At 43.1% G+C, this 16,057-nt stretch overlaps 2 protein-coding genes across 5 annotated transcripts in view; one reads left to right on the top strand and one right to left on the bottom strand.

Annotated features, from left to right (window-relative positions):
* Positions 1–16,057, top strand: part of DYNC2I1 (dynein 2 intermediate chain 1) — an 850,736-nt gene that overhangs the window by 629,898 nt on the left and 204,781 nt on the right.
* ESYT2 (extended synaptotagmin 2) overlaps positions 1–16,057 on the bottom strand; it is a 102,290-nt gene that overhangs the window by 10,710 nt on the left and 75,523 nt on the right. For 3 of the 4 annotated variants that reach the window (XM_050785714.1, XM_050785715.1, XM_050785716.1), the window contains exons 14-18: positions 11,543–11,605; positions 8,404–8,478; positions 7,220–7,306; positions 2,423–2,572; positions 370–743 (exon numbers count right to left, since the gene is read on the bottom strand). In XM_050785714.1, the coding sequence (XP_050641671.1) occupies positions 370–743; positions 2,423–2,572; positions 7,220–7,306; positions 8,404–8,478; positions 11,543–11,605 (749 nt within the window). The remainder of the gene's footprint in view (positions 1–369; positions 744–2,422; positions 2,573–7,219; positions 7,307–8,403; positions 8,479–11,542; positions 11,606–16,057) is intronic. The other variant, XM_050785713.1, reaches the window with a different exon arrangement.

The following is a 16,057-nucleotide window of genomic DNA, read 5'->3' as shown; positions in this document are numbered from 1 at the left end:
GGGAAGCCAGGGCTTCTCCGGGCCACAGCGAGGCCTGCAGGCCAGCTCTGCATCTGTCTTCCTGGCAGGAGCCCAGGCACACAGCAGCGTCCCGGCGCTGCCTCCTGTCTTTCCTATTGTGAAACCTATTACTCCATCACGTTTTAATCTTTAAATGACTAAATCCTAGAAAACTGCAGGTTTTATTTCCAAAGTCCAAGACGCAGTGAGCACAACAGCAACACAACCTTTAGTGCTTTCAGTTAACACAAGATGACGCCTCCCTCCCCCAAGCACGCCGGCCTCGTGCTCTGCTGCGTTCAACCCACTCCCCCAGGGTGGGCGGCGCGTGCTCTGCTGCTGAGAAACAACATGGCTGCACTTAGTTACTTTTCCAGCTGCCTCAGCCGCTGCCGCAGCTCCTGGGTGGCGATGGGCAGCGAGATGTCCGAGGCGATGCTGGGGGTGGGCTCCTTGGCCGAGATGTGGCCTGGGGAGGCCAGGAGGCTGGAGGAGCTTCTGCCCAGGTCGTGCAGCCCCTGAGGGCCGGCCTCAGGGGGCTGGGCCTTTTCTTCCACACCAGGCTTATCACTGCCCCCAATGACTGGTGTGGATGGAGCTGTGTTGCTGCCGCCAGGGCCTGGAGACCCAGACATATGAGATTTGACGGATGTTTTCCTCCCCTCTTTGGACACAGAGGGCCGTTTGACTTGAGCTGAGTGTTGGTGGTCGGGAGGCCTTTCTCGCTTTTCCAGATGGAGCACCTAGAGGTGGACACAAACACAAACATTAAACTTGGTGACCCTGTAACATCCTAATACTGGAACAGCTTGGGATGTCTTTATCTGCAAACATTTCTTTAAAACTTAGCTCAAACTTTTTTTTTAAAGGAAAGTTTAAGTAACCAAAGTATCACTTCTGTGATACAAACACCACTTTTTCCCCTAGAGATGGGGAGACTCGCTAAGCTGCACAGGCCGGAGTGCCATAGCTGTCCACAGGTGTGACCATTGCGCACTACACCCCAAGCTCCTGGCCTCAAGAGAGCCACCCGCCGCAGCCTGCTAAGTAGCTGGGGCATCGCACCTTCAGGCTCTGGTGGCAGCAACAGGGTGGTGGCAGTGATAAGCCTGGACGGTGTGGAAGGGCAGGCCACCCCCCTGAAGCTGACCCTCTGGTGCCACACAACCTGGGCAGAAGCTCCTCCAGATTCCCCAGGCCACGTCTCAGGCAAGGAGCCCCCCATGGCACTTCTGTGTATTCCTCTAGTCTCTTCCGTTTGCACATATTTCTATGCAATTGTGGGAAAACGTTTTTACTTCAAGAGCCCAGAGTCGCGTTTCCTCGACAGAAGACCAAATTCCATATTCAATAAAGGTGGTTTCCACCCAGCGTCCCCAGAGGAAGGAAGAAAGTCCGGAACCCTTGCTATCCAGCAAGATTACCCTAAACAACCTGGCATGAGTGCAGGAACAGGGGTACCCGCAGGACCTGGGGTCTCCCAGTTGCTCCTGTGTGAGCACAGGAGCAGGTGGTACCCAAAAGGCCTGCGGTCTCCCAGTTATGTGGTCCCTGGGCTGGCTTGAGCAGAGTCTACACCTTGTAAATCATTCCACTCTGGGGTGACTGTGATAGCTTAAAGATTTTTTCTGGTTTTAGGAAATAACGCTGCAGTGAACATCTTTATGTTCCTGGTCTCCCCACACTTTGTATCACAAAACAAGAGTCAGGTTTCTAGAAGAAAGGCCAAGGAGCCTTCAGATGAATGGCTCCGGGATGCCGCAGCTCCCTCTGGAGAGGTGTGCGACACCCCCAGTCTCTGCCGGGGGCAAGGAGGCTGTTCCCATTGCCCTCTCAACAGAAGTCATTTGTTTTAATTTTCTAAAAAAGCTGGCTCTTCATTTTAATTTGCATTTCCTTGATTCATGAATTTTAGTGTTTCTCCATATGTTTGTCAGTTTTACTTTCAACATTTCCTTAGCTATTTACAAATGAATCACCGTTTATTTTGGACAAAAAGTATTTTTTTTCCTGTAAGTTCTACTGTCTCATGGAGTTTTATTAAATTATCTCTTCTGAACAACCTTTGAAAAGTTAGACTCAGGAGAAAACCTTGTTGATACCAACAGTAACACTTTCTGGGCCAAAGGATAACGGTAAGGTTGCTGGGTTCACAGGAAAGTACTGTGAGTAGCCATGGGCCTGCTCAGGCAACCTGGAAATGTGGCCTGTTCTATGGCTAAGTCCTAGCCTTTGTCTTCTCCCCGGAGCCCTCTGATACCCAGCAACAGTGTCTCCTCCCTGCACCGGCGCCCTCCTGTGGCCCAGAGCTGCAGCCGACACAGACCTTTCTTCACCGGCCTCATGCCCGGGGCCCACAGGTATCCCTGCCAGCACCGGCCTCCCCATCCCCTATGGTGTTCACTGCAGGACGGCACGATACCCAGAGGGCAATCTTCATCTTGATGGTGCTGTTTGGACCCGAGTTACTGAGCTGGAAGCGCTGGTTCAGGGTCATGTCCTCACTGGTAAGCAGCTGGCTGAGGGGGACCTTCAGGTTCCCCAGGGAACACTGGTGCTGCTCGTCTCTGACCTGCAAAACACAGGGTAGAAACACTGGCGTAACTAGGATCATGTCTGCAGAACCTTTCTACGTTTTCTAAGCTGCTGACCTTTTGTTCTCAGAGATAGGAACTTAGAAAATGTAGAAAGGAGCCAGGTGGGGTGGCTCACACCTGTAATTTCAGCACTTAGGGAGGCTCAGATCACCTGAGGCCAGGGGTTCGAGATCAGCCTGGCCAACATGGCGAAACCCCGTCTGTACTAAAAATACAAAAAATTAGTCGGGCGTGGCGGCACGCACCTGTAGTCCCAGCTACTTGGGAGGCTGAGGCATGAGAATCACTTGAACCCGGGAGGAGGAGGCTGCAGTGAGCCGAGATTGCACCACTGCACTCCAGCCTGGGTGACAAAACTGTTTCAAAAACAAACAAACGTAGAAAGGTCCACAGACAATATTAGTCTGTAAGAAAGATATTTTTAAAAACCCAAACATATTTCAGTCATATTCTCTTAAGTAGTGTTTCCATAATGATTAACATGGTACAAAACCTCTCCCGAGAAAGACACAAAACACTGTTAACAAGCAAAAGATCTGCTATTTCCTCATTATAGATCACAATGAGCACAGAAAGAAATGATGTAATAATGACAAATGAGAAAAGCAATAATGACAATAATGACCAATCGGTTAGGAGAACCCTGGGTTAATAGGCAATAGTCTACCTGTCTTTTAACCCCTGGGAAAATGGTGGCAATACACATTCATAATGATATATAAAGTTTCTACTCATGACATTTATGGAGACAATACATTTCAAAGTGCCTTTTAAACCTTCTCTATTCAAAATCCACATTAAAGAAAATTTATAGCATTTGCTTTAAATGCAAGGTAATTTTCCTATTAAAAAAAAAATAGAGGCGGATCTCACTATGTTCCAGGCTGGTCTCAAACTCTTGGCCTCAGTGATCCTCTCATCTCAGCCTCCCAAAGTGCTGAGATTACAGGTGTGAGCCACCATGCCCAGCCTCTTTTTCCTGAATAATAACCCTCCACATTATTTCTGTAACAGGAATTATTCCTGTTAGATGGCTGTAATAGAAAATAATTTAATCAAATAGAGTAAGAACTCTGAAGGTTTCTCAGGCTATACAAAAATGGTCAGAGAAATTAACCCATAGCTACTCAGGAAAACCTAAAAGCTTGATTGCTTGTTTCTTTTTAAACTAAACTATAATCACAAAAGCAATTTTAAATGAAATAACTATGACAATGTTTGTAGAACTTTAAAAGCTATTTTTAAAATCCGAAGTCCAGTAAGCATAGATTTTGAGAAATATAAGTGCACTTTATGAAGGAAAAACCAGCTAGACAAAACACAAATCCTTTTGTACAAAACAGAATGTAAAAAAGTATCAGGTTGCTGCAAAATTAATTGCAGTTTCAATGGCAAAAACTGCAATTACTTTTGCACCAACCTAATAAAACGACCAACACAGAATAATGAGACAGGGCCAGGCAAGCCCAGAATGACCAGGTCTCCTAGGCCCAGCTGTTCACACACACCTATCAAGAGAGGTTCAAGATACAAGAAACAAAAACAGAGGCTGAGAAAAAATATAAATTCAGAGATTTAAACACCATGCTCTTCATACCTGATACAAGAAGTAGTCTGAGAATTAGTAAGGTCCCAGAGGACCTGAGCAATGCCACCAACCACCCTGACCTACTGACATTCATGAGACACTTGCCAACACCAGAAAGGCACACAGCCTACAGGTGCATGTGGAGTGTGTCCTAGCACAGGCAGTGCTCTGGGCCATAAAGCTGGTCTCAAACATAAAAGGGCTCATGTCATACAAAGTACGTATTCTGATCACTATGGAATGAAATTGGAATCAATAATAGAAAGATTAAAAAAAAAACCCAAAACATATGGAAACTAAGTAACACACCAAAATAACCCATACATGGGTCAAAGGAAAAAATTGAAAGGGAAATTAAGGAAATAATAATAATCAAAAGGAGACATCAAAAGAAGAGAAAACAAAACCACAAGTCAAAATTTGTGAGATGTAGCTAAAGCAGAATTCAAAGTGAAATTTATTGGAGTAAACGCCTACATAATAAAAACAGAAATGTCTCAGGCTTCTTCTTTAAGAAACTAGAAAAACAGAAGCAAACAAGACCCAAAGTGGGACTGAAATTATAATGATCGTAGTAGAAGTCAATGAAATAGTAAAAGAAAAGCAATAATGACAATTAAATAAAAAATTGGTTCTTTGAGAAAATAAAATCAATAAACATCTTGTAAGACTTATTAGGAAGAAAGAGAAGACAGGCCAGGCACAATGGCTCATGTATGTAATCCCAGCACTTTGGGAGGCCGAGGTGGGTGGGTAGCTTGAGCCCAGGAGTTCGAGACCAGCCTGGGCAATGTGGTGAAACCCCGTCTTTACATACACAAATACACACACACCCCCCTCCAAAACACAAACATTAGCTGGGTGTGGTGGCATGCACCTGTAGTCCCAGACACTTGGGAGGCTGAGGCACACACACACACATACCCAAAACACAAAAATGAGCTGGGTGTGGTGGCATGCACCTCTAGTCCCAGCCACTTGGGAGGCTGAGGCGGGAGGACTGCTTGAGCCCAAGAGGTCAAGGCCGCAGTGAGCCATGACTGCACCACTGCACTCCAGCCTGGGTGACAAAGTGAGACCCTGCCTGAAGAAAAAACAAAAAGATTTATTAATAAAGCACCAATAATAAAGACAATGTGATACTGGCATAAAAACAGAAATACAGAACAAAAGAACAGAAGGAATTTCAGAAATAGACCCATACATATGGGCAACTGAGTTTCTGGAAAGTTCCTAAGCTAGTAAGTTAGGGTAAATAATAATCTTTTTAACAAAGACTAAACAACTGCACAACTGCTGAACAACTACACGGCCATATATAAGAAAAAGAGGCTGGGCACAGTGGCTTGCAACTGTAATCCCAGCACTTGGGGAAGCTGAAGCGGGAACATCTCTGCTTGAGCCCAGGAGTTTGTGACCAGTCTGGACAACACTGTGAGACTCCCACCTCTACAAAAAACAAAAAAAATTAGCCAGGCGTGGTGGTGTCTGACCGTAGTCCCAGCTACTCCGGAGGCCAGGGTGGGCGGATCGCCTGAGCCCAGGAGTTTGAGGCTGCAGTGATCTGTGATTATGCCACTGCACTCCAGTCCGGGTAACAGAGTGAAACTCTGTTCTCAAAAACAAATAAAGAGGCGGGGTGCGGTGGCTCACGCCTGTGATCCCAGCACGCTGGGAGGCCAAAGCAGGTGGATTACCTGAGGTCAGGAGTTCAAGACCACCCTGGCCAACATGGTGAAACTCCGTCTCCGCTAAAAATACAAAAAATTAGCCAGGCGTGGTGGCACACACCTGTGATCCCAGCTACTCAGGAGACTGAGGCAAGAGAATCACTTGAACCCAGGAGGCGGAGGTTGCAGTGACCGAGATCGCACCATCGTACTCTAGCCTGGGCAACAGAGTGAGACTTCGTCTCAAAAAGAATGAAAAATTAAAAAAGAAAAACCCCCCAAATGTCTTACAAATTCAATATTCAGAAGACAAATAACCTAATAAAAAAGACAGGCAAAAAAACTGAATAGACACTTCACCACAGAAAATATACAGACTGTAACCAAGCATAAGAAGGTGCTCAACGTCATTAGTAATGACACTGAGACCACCCGGAAATACTCCCATATACCCACTAACAGCACAGCACCGGATCCGGAAACACTCCCATCTACCCACTAACAGCACAGCACCGGACCCGGAAATACTCCCATCTACCCACTAACAGCACAGCAATGCACCTGGAAACACTGCCATCTACCCACTAACAGCACAGCAACGCACCCGGAAACACTCCCATCTACCCACTAACAGCACAGCACCGGACCCCGAAATACTCCCATCTACCCACTAACAGCACTGGACCCGGAAATACTCCCATCTACCCACTAACAACACAGCACTGGGGAGACGTGGGGCCAGCTCGACTCACATGTACTTAGGTGGGAATGTAACGTGGCACAATCTCTTTGGAAAACAATTTGGCAGTTTATTAAGAAGTTAAACATCAACCTGCCAATATGCTCCTGGGCATTTTACCCAATAGAATGAAGGCGTATGTACACACAGTCTTGTATGTGATATTCACAGATTTATCTGTAATAGGTCTAAACTGGAAAGAACCCAATCTTTTATCAATGTCTTATTCATGGGTAAATGGATGAGCAAATTGTGGTATATCCATAAATACTACTCAACATAAAAAAAAGACAAACTGTGGATATATGCAACAACACAGGTAAACCTCAGAATAATTATCACCACAGAGACAACAAGAGTACATACTGTATAATTCTATTTATATAAAATTCTAGAAAATGTGAACAGTAATCTACAGTGACCAAAGGCAGGTCTGTGTTTGCCTGGGGCTGGGGGAGGTCCGGGTTACAGGGAGAACAAGGGAGCTTAGGGGACGGATCTACCGGTTGTCCTGATTGTGGCAATGGATCCCCAGGTGTATACACGGGTCACAACTCGGCAAATTGTACACTTTAAATAGTCAATGATATTTCAACAAATTGGTTAAAAAATGCAAATAAAATACCTCAACTTCAAGGTCCTGGCGCTTGGGATTGTGAATGAAGAAAGTGAAGTTTTCCTCCCACACTGGTTCATTGGTTTTGTATCGAATCTGGAAGAAATATCCAATTAGCTCTGCGACATTTTCTGTGGGAAAGGGCTACTCATTTTATGTGTTTAGAAGCTTAGAATGAAAAATAAAAAGAAAATAAATAAAACAAAAAACTAGAAGCTTAGGTTGACCTTCATTAAATTCCAAGACATGTATTTGCGGGTACACACTATTATATATTGACTGTGGACGTGTTGAAAAGATAACGAGACGGTCTAAAGCATTTAGAGTGTGTCACGAGGCCCCGGCTTGTGTGCCCACAGATAAAGGCTTCGTGTGTGTGGCCTGGCCTCGGTTCTGTAATGACTTCTGAATCCATGTAATAGCGCCTCCGCACTGAGGGGGGTGCTGCACCTGGGCATGTCTCTAACACCGTTAACAGTTCAATGAGTGACGGCCTCTAACTTTGGGTATTATTTTTTTTTTTTTTTTTTTTTGCGGGGGTTGGGGGACAGAGTCTTGCTCTGTCACCAGGATGGAGTGCAGTGGTGCAATCTCAGCTCACTGCAACCTCTGCCTCCCAGGTTCAAGTGATTTTCCTGCCTCAGCCTCCCAAGTAGCTGGGACTACAGGCACACATCACCATGCCTGGCTAATTTTTTTTTTTTGTATTTTAGTACAGACAGGGTTTCACCATGTTGGCCAAGATGGTCTCGATCTCCTGACCTCGTGATCCGCCTGCCTTGGCCTCCCAAAGTGCTGGGATCACAGGCGTGAGCCACTGTGCCCGGGCTAAGTTTTGTATTTTTAGTAGAGATGAGGTTTCACCATATTGGCCAGGCTGGTCTCGAACTCCTGACCTCAAGGGATCTACTCGCCTCAGCCTCCCAAAGTGTTGGGATTACAGGCATGAGCCACCACACCTAGCCGCTAAAGTTATTTTTTAAAATGAACAGTGTATTTCTTGCTATTTCAACTAGCTGGTTATCTATCGAATGACTGATTTAAGAAAAAAAGAGATGAAAAGCCCTGGTCTTGATGCCCACACTATCACACAACTGAATGTGTTTGCAACCTGGTATCCCCAGGTGAGACGGCAACACGGACAACACCCGCATGACAGGCACCAATGCTGAGTCTGGGGGCCAGTGCCTTACCTTGCTCTCCTGGGCCGTGTGCCCAACTGACATCTGGACAACAGGATTTGGGTTGCTGCTTATTTTCTTCCCTGACTACCCAAAACAAACAGAAAACAGACAAAATAAATAAACACATTTTGAAATGGGTCTTAACTAAAAATGAAATTACTGGCTTATATAAGTAGTCATTTTTATTTATCTCTGATACTTAAGGGAATATCTGAAACAATTTAATGGGAAAACATATGCTACACACACCCCAAACCATAACTACAAAACTTTCTTTTGCACACAAATTTTAAAGGTTAGGGCCTGGTATTTTTATAGCCAACTACTTTGGAAAACTGAATCTTCTAAAAATTCTTAATGTTAATTACAGTTTTCGAAAGTTCTTTTATTTACAAGGATAACAAAAACGAATAAAGTGCAATTAATGGAAACCAAAAACCATGAGGAAAGACAAATGTAAAAGAATGTAAAATTCAGAATATTTCTCTGGTGGGAATAAAAATAGTATAGCGTGTCAGATATATGGTTTTATGTTCTCAACTTAGCGTCTTCTGTTTGAGCATTTTTAAGCTTTCATATATCAAATCTTGCTTACCAGCTGCTAAATAATTTTGACTGGAAGAATAAACATCAGTTTAGAATCATATTAAAATTAAGCAGATACAAATATGAAGAAAAAATTCAGGAACAGGAAAAACGGTAAGAAGTGTACATGAGCACAGAGCTGATAGGAGAAAATAGTGAAACAGCACATACGTGTGACATGAGGTTTATTTATAACTTAGCCCCACAAGAAGATGCAGTTAAATGTCTGTGTTAGTGGAAATTAATTAGAAGGTTACAAAAATGTTTTTGAGTTAAATAATTTTAGAGTCAAACCTCAACACTACAGCAATGTCAGAAACAGGTGTCAAAATCCTATCATTATCGAAAGAAATATTACTAGCTCAAACCTACTGCGATAATCTATTTTCTGGTTCATCTTTCGGATGTGAATTCTGCAAAATGAAATAAGCACTGTTAAAAAAGTTTTCAAGGCTACAGATTACTGTGGCAGAGAATACTAATTTTCCCCCTAAGTTAATTTTCTCCTTTTTCCTTTAATATTAGAATTCCCAAGTTTTAGCTGAGCACAGTCCTCTGTAAATAAAGATTTTGTTGGCGAACCTCCCTCGCAGTCAGGCACGGCCAAGTAACTAAGTTCTGGCCTCACAGGAGGCTGTGTCCCCTCCGGCCGGAGCCACAGGTAGCTCATGGCAGACCCCCAGGCCAGAACCCCCTGACTTCAGGGGAGATGAACTACTGCTACTTCTAAGTCAGTTCTATTGTCACAGATACAGAAGCAAAGGCTGCTCCTTAACTAATAATATAAACACTTCATCTCTGAAAAAGTGGTCACCTGTTCCTAGAGATTGACTGCATCTTGTCAATTTTAAAACGGATACTTTTTTCCCCCAACTTTCTAACATCTCTAAAAACAGAATGAATCTTAAATCGATAATATACACCTTTCTGGGGAGGCTGGCAGTAGTGAGAGCTGTCGCTGCCCTAACCAATTTATTTTGCTTCTATTTGCTGTTTATACCTGTCAGTGATATGATAAAACTATTTATCCTAAGCCTAAAATTCTCCAAGTATAAAATAAACACTGTCAAAACTTAACGGCATTTAAAATCTTAGTGGTTCATAAAAGAATGATGTATCTTAAAATGGATGATGTTTTCAATTCTATGAAATAAGGTTAAATCATTAAGTTTTCTACTACAGTGCAATATTCAAAATACATCAGCACAAGTCAAAGGGACAAAGTATAATAAAAATATAAGGGTTAAGTCAGACTGTCTTGAACTTAAACCTCAAATCTATTTATCACTTGATTATTGAGACCTAAATACTGCATCTATCTGAACCTCAGTTTGCATGTTTACACAATGGGCATTTTTTGGAATCTAAATTAGCTGATTTAATAACATATCAATTATAATATAATTATCCTAGCTACACTGGGTGCTTTCGTATGTATTATTTTATTTAATGTATTCAACAATTCCATGAAGAGGATACTACTCCTTCTACCCTACGAATAACACAACAGAGTGGATGAAGTGTCCTGTTGGAGGTCACACTGCTTGCTGAGTAGTTGGGGTGCAATTTAAATACAGTCTGATTTCAGGGCCTTCAGCCTTAACGTTATGTTCTCAGGTAGCAAAGAAGAGTCTTGATGTAATTCCTTCCAATGTTCTGGAGGGCGCAGTTGTTTCAACTACTGTGCTAACTAGTACTCCACAGGAGGAACCTCCAGTAACCCACACCTTATCTCCCTGGAGCAGGACAAAGTGAGGGTTCGCAAACACCACACTATAAAGCAGACTCTGCCAGTCTCCTGCACTTTTGAAATCTAACTCATTTTTTCCAGATGAGACTGGATAAAAACAGTTCCTGTTTCTTTAGGACAGACAGAATTTTCTTTAAATAATTACATTTAAAATTCTCCACGTCCTCCCAAAATTAAAGCCTAAAATGTTCAAAGAAATTAAAGAAAAAAAAAATAAAACATTAAGTCCTAAGAAAACTTTTTAACAATTTGCCAGAGAACACACATGGATGTCATATTTTAGGGAGTGGAGCTTAGTTTTCAATAGACCTCATTTAATGAAATTGAAAGCTTCTCAAAAGATCTATCACCCAAACCCAGCAGCACCAAAAGCCATGACGTTGGTGACTCAGAGACGACCCTAACTCAACATATTGGAAGAGGTGATATTAAAATGCATATTCACAGTTCACAAGGCATACCTTTAAGTCATGATTTAAACATCAGTTAAGATTTTAAGTAGAACTTCTATATCACAATTTTCACAAATTCGAATCCAATTAAAATAGATATTTAAATCACCTTAGAGTTGCCTAAGGCCAACAGGAAAATAATCTAATTTGTCATACAGTACTTTATAAAATTTACCTTCAAAGCTGACTTAAATTAGTTCTAACTACTAATTATTGGATAACAAAAGTAAGGTCTCTTCCACTAGACAATTAGTTACTATATAAATATGGGAGGTAATTTGCCAATAAACTTATGAGACAAAGTATCATCTCTTTCAATATGTTTTCATTAACTCTGTGACCTGAAGGGAAAACAGTTTACCTTTAAAGCTCTCTGAACTGCGGTCTTCTTCAAGACATCAGGGTTAAATTCTAATGGGTTACTCTTTCAAGTCAGAAGAAAACGAATACGCCAAGGGTTAATAAAACATGCAATGAAGTTTATGTAAGGTTAAAGACATGAGAATTTATGGGAATAAACAACAAAAATCTTTAAACAAAACCACTAGAATTACACAAACAACCAAACGCCATCTATAAAATTCCTTATGCCCAAGACTTTATCTTAGAATGAACCTTTAATCCATGAATATCAAAAGACAGCTCCTTATCCCCTACGACTAATATTCTTTTACTACACCCACCCTCTTGATTCTTTGTGATTTCAAAAATACAAGAGTGGGACTTTAGGAAAGGGTTCTATTTACTATTCTCTGCTGAATAAACCCCTAAAATGCCAATCATAATGAAAGGTTTTATTTGAAGCACAATCAATGGGCCACAGCCACCCAAGTCACTCTCAGGCCAGGTCAGGTCCTGGAACAGCTGCTGAGATGCAGCTTCCCAGCCACGCCCAGCAGAGGAGCTACTCCTCTCTGCTCCTTGTCCTTTTCAGGGGTAGAAGTCAGGCTGGCTGCATCCCCACAGAAGCTTCTTGGGCTCTAAATATAGTCCTATGATTATGGGTTTTATGTTTACTTTTATTGATTTTTTTTTTCCAATTTGTTAGTTTCTTGCCCTCAAAAGGACAAGACTGAGTTGTTTTGCAAGCTCCTAGGACTAGTATTCAAGATTAAAGAATTTATCATTTTAGTTGTAATTAACTTCAAACTTGTGACAAGCTGAACTGAATGTTTATTTTTTTTTTTTTTTTTGCTAAGCAAAAGATTTTATAATGAAGAAAGATGAATAACTAGCCTCTCAATCTTCCATGACTGGCAGGCTGGGCCAGGAGAGAAGATGGAACATGTGGCCAGGCAGGAATTTACATGACCCTAAAGCTGCTGGTGGAGCTCTCAAAAGTCCCTGGATCTACTGTGTCCATATCTGGGTGGAGCCTGGACAAGCGCATCCTTCACACACTTCCCAGGGGCTCATACACAATGAGGATGGGAACTCTGCTGCCCAGAAGGACTCACATTCTTCAGATATACTACAAACCCTTCCTGAAGCTCACTTTTGGATAGATATGGCCTGTACCAAAGACACTTATTATTCTAACATGCATCAAGTAAAGTAAAACAAGGAGAGAGGCTGTGGCGTGTAGGTAGGGGTTGCAGGAGAAGCTGTGTAAGGTGGTGGACAGCTGTGTGGCTCTGGGGATGAGGCAGACTAGATCACGCAAGTGCTTCAGGCAGGTGCCCTCTCGGGAGGCCTCTGGAGTTACCCATCTTGCAGCCATGGGCCACTCACCATCAGGAAGCAGTGGGAGCCACCTGTGTTTTTTGTTTTGTTATTTATTTATTTATTTTTTTAAGATGGAGTCTTGCTCTGTCACCAGGCTGGAGTGCAGTGGCGCCATCTTGGCTCACTGCAACCTCCACCTCCCGGGTTCAAGCGATTCTCCTGCCTCAGCCTCCCGAGTGGCTGGAACTACAGGTGTGCACCACCACACCCGGATAATTTTTTGTATTTTTTTATTTTTTTTTTTAGTAGAGATGGGGTTTCACCATGTTGGCCAGGATGGTCTTAATCTCCTGACCTCGTGATCCACCCACCTCAGCCTCCCAAAGTGCTGGGATTACAGGTGTGAGCCACCATGCCCAGCCTTTTTTTTTTTTTTTTTTTTTTTTTAAATGACAGCCAAAATAACTTGCACAAAGCTCCTAACATCATTAGGCCTGGGGCCTCCACAGTGGTGGCTATTATCCAGCTAGCACTGTTATGTTTAAGGCATCAGTGCAAATACCACTCATCTCAGATGAATTCCATATACAGACTGATGAATCTATAAACTTAATAAAGTGACAATAAATGCACTTTGCGCTAGGGTGGAGTGGACAGGAGGCACCAAGCACCCAAACTCTGGGCCCACGCTGAGTTCCAATCCCAGCTCTGCCACGCACTGACCCCGTACCTGGGAATCTCTAGTCTGTGTCATCTGGGTTCTTGGTGTCTTAATTTCCTTATCTGTAAAGTGATAATGAGGGTCTGGGGATTAAACATGTAGCACCCTGGGACCCCTGCCTGGCTCCTGGAAAGTGCTCAGTAAGTATGCTGTCATATCAGGCTTAAGATGCCAAAGCTGGCCACCATAAGTCAGAGAAAGTCCTTCTTGTTCAAGCCTGAAATTAAAACCCAGGATTTCATCAAAAGAAGGAGGGCAAAGAGTCCACACTATGAAGAGGTCGTTTCCAGCCTGGGAGAAATTCCTGTTGTCCTAAGTTTGCAGATGGGGATCGCTGGTGGTAATGCACTCCTGGAAGTGGGATTCAAGGTGCTTTTGAGCAGGTAGGAAGTAAGACAGCACTGGGTTGGTAGCCATCAAAGCCTTCACCAGTGACAGCAAGGGTCTCAGCCCTCTGGGGAAAACTGGGGAAGCACTGATCTGGCTTCATGTTGAAACCCAATGGGTGGAGAAAAAGTTCAAATTTGTTTTACAGAACATCTTAGGTGATGCATATGTTCTAATAAGGAAGTACACTGTGCAACTTGGATAATGCTGCAGGAAAGCTGATTTTGGTAACCCTCCTGATACGAGGTCAGAGATATTTCCTTTCTGCAAAAGGAAGCGGTTGCAGAATGGGAAAAAACAACTTGGAAAAGCTATTGGAGATAAACTAACAGTTTACACAGTGGAGCTATCTTGTCATGTTTATACTAGTCTATGATGAAATTTTCTGCTATCACCAGAAGCAAAAAATTATTTTCTTAAAAGTAACAGAATATGCTGCTATTATGTACCGCTGACCTCATTTTGACTTTAAAAAGGCCTTAGACATATATGAGTAGACAGCCAGAGAGACCACATGGTTACCATTTACTATTGGTGTGACTCTGAACAGCTTACCTAACCCTTCAGGGTCTTGATTTTCCTCATCTGTAAGATAGGGCAAAATACCTGTTCTTCCAATGAGAAGACTTGGACACGGGGCAGGGAACATCACATACTGGGGGCTGTCAGGGGGTGGGGGGCTGGGGGAGGGATAGCATCAGGAGAAATACCTAATGTAAATGATGAGTTGTAAACCAACATGGCACATGTATACCTATGAATTGAACCTGCACGTTGCGCACACGTACCCTAGAATTTAAAAGTAAAATTTAAATAAATAAATAAACAAAATACCTGCTCTTCAAGTTTTGCCCCTTACTCTCCCCCTACTTTAAAAAATAAGAATAGGCCGGGCGCAGTGGCTCATGCCTGCAATCCCAGCACCCTGGGAGGCCAAGGCGGGTGGATCACGAGGTCAGGAGATCGAGACCATCCTGGCTAACACGGTGAAACACTGTCTCTACTAAAAATACAAAAAATTAGTCAGGCATGGTGGTGGGTGCCTGTAGTCCCAGCTACTCGGGAGACTGAGGCAGGAGAATGGCGTGAACCTGGGAGGCGGAGCCTTGCAGTGAGCCGAGATTGCGCCACTGCACTCCAGTCTGGGCAACAGAGCGAGACTCCGTCTCAAAAAAAAAAAAAAAAAAAAAAAAAAAAAAAAAAAGAAAGAATAAACTGAGAATGCATAGGGAAATCCTTTGGAAATAGAAATGAAAACTCTACAAAAATGCAAAGCGCTATCAATACTCTATTAAAGGACAACTGGGCTGTAAGAATCTCACTGTCGATTGGATGAAGTCTGACCTTCTAGGCTAATGACTAAGACGCTGTGGCCCCCTGTGGCTCTGAAGCAGGTGAAAACGGCTCTCTACTGAAAACACAGAGAACAGAACAGGAATCCAGACATACAGACCACAGGCAACATATAATGAGATGGGAACAAAGATACACTTAATTATCCACTCCGGGAAGTTCTTTATGTGTCTTAAAAGAAAGTGAATCACAAACTTAATATAGTTTTCTCCTCCCTTAGGAGCTCTGGGTAAACCATGTGAGTGAAGGCAAATTTTTATTTAAAAAATGGGTGAATTTCTATCTTCACGTGACCATCCCCAAGTGAACTGAGAGTTGATTACACAGCAGGGTTTTCAAAGAAGGCCCTAGTTCCGACTCTTGCGTGTTTGATCAGGAAGGGATAGCAGGCCAGGCATGGTGGCTCACACTTGTAATCCCAGCACTTTGAGAGGCTGAGGCGGGTAGATTGCCTGAGGTCAGGAGTTGGAGAATAGCCTGGCCAATATGGTGAAACCCCGTCTCTACTAAAAATACAAAAATTAGCCAGGCGTGGTGGTTCGTGCCTGTAATCCCAGTTACTTGGAGTCTGAGGCAGGAGAATCACTTGAACCTGAGAGGTGGAGGTTGCAGTGAGCCGAGACTGCGCCACTGCACTCCAGCCTGGGCAAGAAGAGCAAAACTTCATCTCAAAAAAAAAAAAAGGAGGGGACAGTAGATTTTAAAACAGTTTTGTGAAAGTTTACCAAAAAATTTACATCTCACATTGAG

The sequence above is a fragment of the Macaca thibetana genome, chromosome 3, assembly GCF_024542745.1.
Source record: "Macaca thibetana thibetana isolate TM-01 chromosome 3, ASM2454274v1, whole genome shotgun sequence".
NCBI classification, from domain to species: domain Eukaryota; kingdom Metazoa; phylum Chordata; class Mammalia; order Primates; family Cercopithecidae; genus Macaca; species Macaca thibetana.
The sequence above is the reverse complement of the archived record's forward strand: the minus strand, read 5'-3'. Positions and strand labels throughout refer to the sequence as shown.